General features: G+C 31.5%; 1 protein-coding gene across 10 annotated transcripts in view; it reads left to right on the top strand.

Moving 5' to 3' along the window:
* The window catches only part of LOC119590818 (nectin-3-like protein), a 27,674-nt gene extending 25,025 nt beyond the window's left edge, over positions 1 to 2,649 (top strand). For 6 of the 10 annotated variants that reach the window (XM_037939558.1, XM_037939563.1, XM_037939562.1 and 3 more), the window contains one exon: positions 930 to 2,649. In XM_037939558.1, the coding sequence (XP_037795486.1) occupies positions 930 to 1,064 (135 nt within the window). In that variant the 3' untranslated portion in view covers positions 1,065 to 2,649. Of the gene's footprint in view, positions 1 to 132; positions 165 to 929 lie in introns of all 10 variants that reach the window. The other 4 variants (XM_037939569.1, XM_037939568.1, XM_037939570.1 and 1 more) reach the window with 2 other exon arrangements.
* The last annotated feature ends 284 nt before the right edge of the window (positions 2,650 to 2,933 follow it).

Below are 2,933 nucleotides of genomic sequence, written 5' to 3'. Positions count from 1 at the left end.
GCACATAAATTGGCAAGGAGGAAGAACACACATTTTGTCTAGCTTACACAAGATAGTTAGGCATCAAAGGATATTTGTTTTAGAAATGTATGTCTGATGCAGTATTTAAAGATTTTAAATTTTTTTCTGCAGACGCATCCTCTGCAATAAATGAATCATATCAGGTAAAACAAAGTGTACTTGTGTATTGTTACAGGAGTAATAAATCAGTGATTTATGTGTGGGGCTCAATTTCTGTACCTCTTTGGGAATCCAGTGGTTAAAGATGGCCTGTCTGGATTCATTTCAGCATACAACAGGCTTATATCTCGTCCTTATTTGTAGACCTTTCCCCATATTGCACTTTTTACATTGATCAGCTGTCTTGCTTAAAGTTATCATACTAAATATTCAAACAAAGTATGCTCTCAATAATTAAACTTCTCACTTTTCCTACCAATAAAAAATATATCTAATTTTTACTTCTCATTTTCTTATAAATGAAAATCTTTAGAGGAGTACAGTGATCTCCATCCCATATGTGAAACCTTTGTTAGTTTGTCTTTTCATAAATGTTGTGGTGTATTTTGCTTTTCATTTCCTGTCATAGTTTAGTTGGATATTGCTGTTATTATTACCTTCTTGCACAGTATTTCAATATTGCTGATTGTTTGTGCACACACTTCTTTCACCTTTGTATTATGCAGCAACTTCATTTGTTAGGTGTCTATGATGCAGAGATGAAATAATTCCTATTTCTAATGTTCATGACTTGTGCTTTTAATTGTTTGAAATTACTGTTATATCATACTGGTATGAAAGAAATAATGAAAATTATGACAAATATGGTCATTATGCTTTATTGTTGATAATTCGAAAAAATGATAATTGCAAAAAATAATAAAGAAGGTAAAGGAAAGAATTAAATAAGAAAATTTTTGTTTTAACAGGTGGTGTATGCAGAGCTAGACCTTGGCAAGAGTGAATCTGATAAAAAAACAGAAGTGAAAGCCGAAGACAAAACGGAGTACGCGCAGATTGTTGGAACTGTGACAGACAACCGAGAAGACGAGAAAAAGGAGTAGAATCTTCAGTTGAAGACAATTAGACATTTGATATTGCTGTAATAAGGAAGCAATGATGCTCATTTTTAGACCGATATAAATGTCTCATAGACAAACTTTGTAAATTCTGGATTTTTGACACCAGACTTGCTGTCCTGGATTTCTTGATTCTCTTTTATAAGAGTGATTAGATGGATTTTAATTTGAAATGTTATTGATTTCTTTCTACATAATTTCTTCTTGAACTGATTTCTTTTCTCTCTTTTTTCATTATATTAATATGTGTATTGTGTATTCCGATTTATTTTTAGACTAATAAAATGATACTTCTTTCGGAGAAGAATAAATGTAAATTACATTAAATGTGCTTTCAAGTAATGTAAGTGAAATTTTTGATGATACAGTGCTGATGCTAATTCAGTTATAACATTTATTGTAATCAATCACAGGAAAATATTTGAAATGAGTATGCTCTTCAAAAAAATTATTGGAATAATCTAAGGCATGCTTCCATCTGAATTGCATTTATTAGCATTGTATTGTTCAGTGATCATTGTACTCAGCATATCTAAATCTATATGCCATTTGTAATTTTATGTTTTAACAACACACTGGTTAAGAAGAAGAAGAAAAATCCTGAACCCAGTTATGACCCAGTTAGTATGTTGCTAGAGCACATTGATTTCTCGTAGTTATATGTAGAATGTAATATTCAAGATCTCACAGTAGATTTCCTTTTTGTAAGATGATTAATTTTTACCATATTGATTAAATTTGAATTTCATTGGTTCACTGTATCAATTCCTTTGCATGTCAGGATTTTAGGCAAAAACTAAATCTAAATGATGTCTAGTGTTCACATAGCTTTTTAAGTGTTAGCTGACAGGTTGGATTGTTCTTAATATTTTTGAACTTGGTGAGAATGTTATGTATTGTGCGATTGTCAGCCTAATGCCTCTTCACTCTGGGCTTAAGGTGCGTCTGACAAATCTTAGGTTTATTTCTGTACCTGATGTAGAAGCTTCAAATGCTTAAGTACTTTTAATGAATACACTATCAACTAAAATTAGGAAGGCATGTAAATCATAAACCGTAGAAAGCAAGAGATGTTATTTCATATTTCAGCATTTTAGAGGAAATGAATATTATAGGTGTTTTACACTATAAGTGAATGGAATCTGCTGTTGAACTCTCAGCTCTATTTATTTTTGCAACAAAATGTATATTATAGCAGCATTAAGGAAAGGATCTTCCATATGTGAGTGAAACATTATCCAGTTGTGTTCAGCAGTATACATAGTGACTTAGTGTTTCTTCATATTTTTGTAAGGACAAATACTGCTTTAGTAATAGCAGTACGTCATTTAGAGGTATCATCAGTCATTGGGTGCTGCTAGTCTCAATATAAAGCACTTCTCAAAAAGGACATACCAATGGCAAGCATTACCCAGGATAATGCCAGTGTGTACTGTAGTGTAGCCAGTTCACCAGAATTTGGTAATCACTATATTTGTAAATATTTTACTGTGTATATGCTGACAAACACTCATCTCTAGTGTAATTTTTGTATTATGTTTGTCTACTCTGCAACATGGTTCACTGTGAAGCCTGATTTTTATTCACTATTCCCAAAACCTTCAGAAATAGGGTGCTTTGAACATCAAGTAAAAATGAAATTCCTTTTAAAATAAACAATTATTCATGTTACTTTCAGATACCTAAATATGGAGTATCGTTAAAGAATTTCTTGCAACAAAGGGCTTCAATAACAACTTCAAGTCTGAGAATGTTTTCATCCTTATGATTTTTATTATTACTTGTGTGTTAGTTTTGAAACTCATTCAGTCTGATCATTTTTGAGCTATAGAAAAAAAATTGTAATGGGGATAG

Source organism: Penaeus monodon, chromosome 27, assembly GCF_015228065.2.
Source record: "Penaeus monodon isolate SGIC_2016 chromosome 27, NSTDA_Pmon_1, whole genome shotgun sequence".
Lineage (NCBI taxonomy): Eukaryota > Metazoa > Arthropoda > Malacostraca > Decapoda > Penaeidae > Penaeus > Penaeus monodon.
Note: the sequence above shows the minus strand (reverse complement) of the source record. Positions and strands in the feature narration are given on the sequence as shown.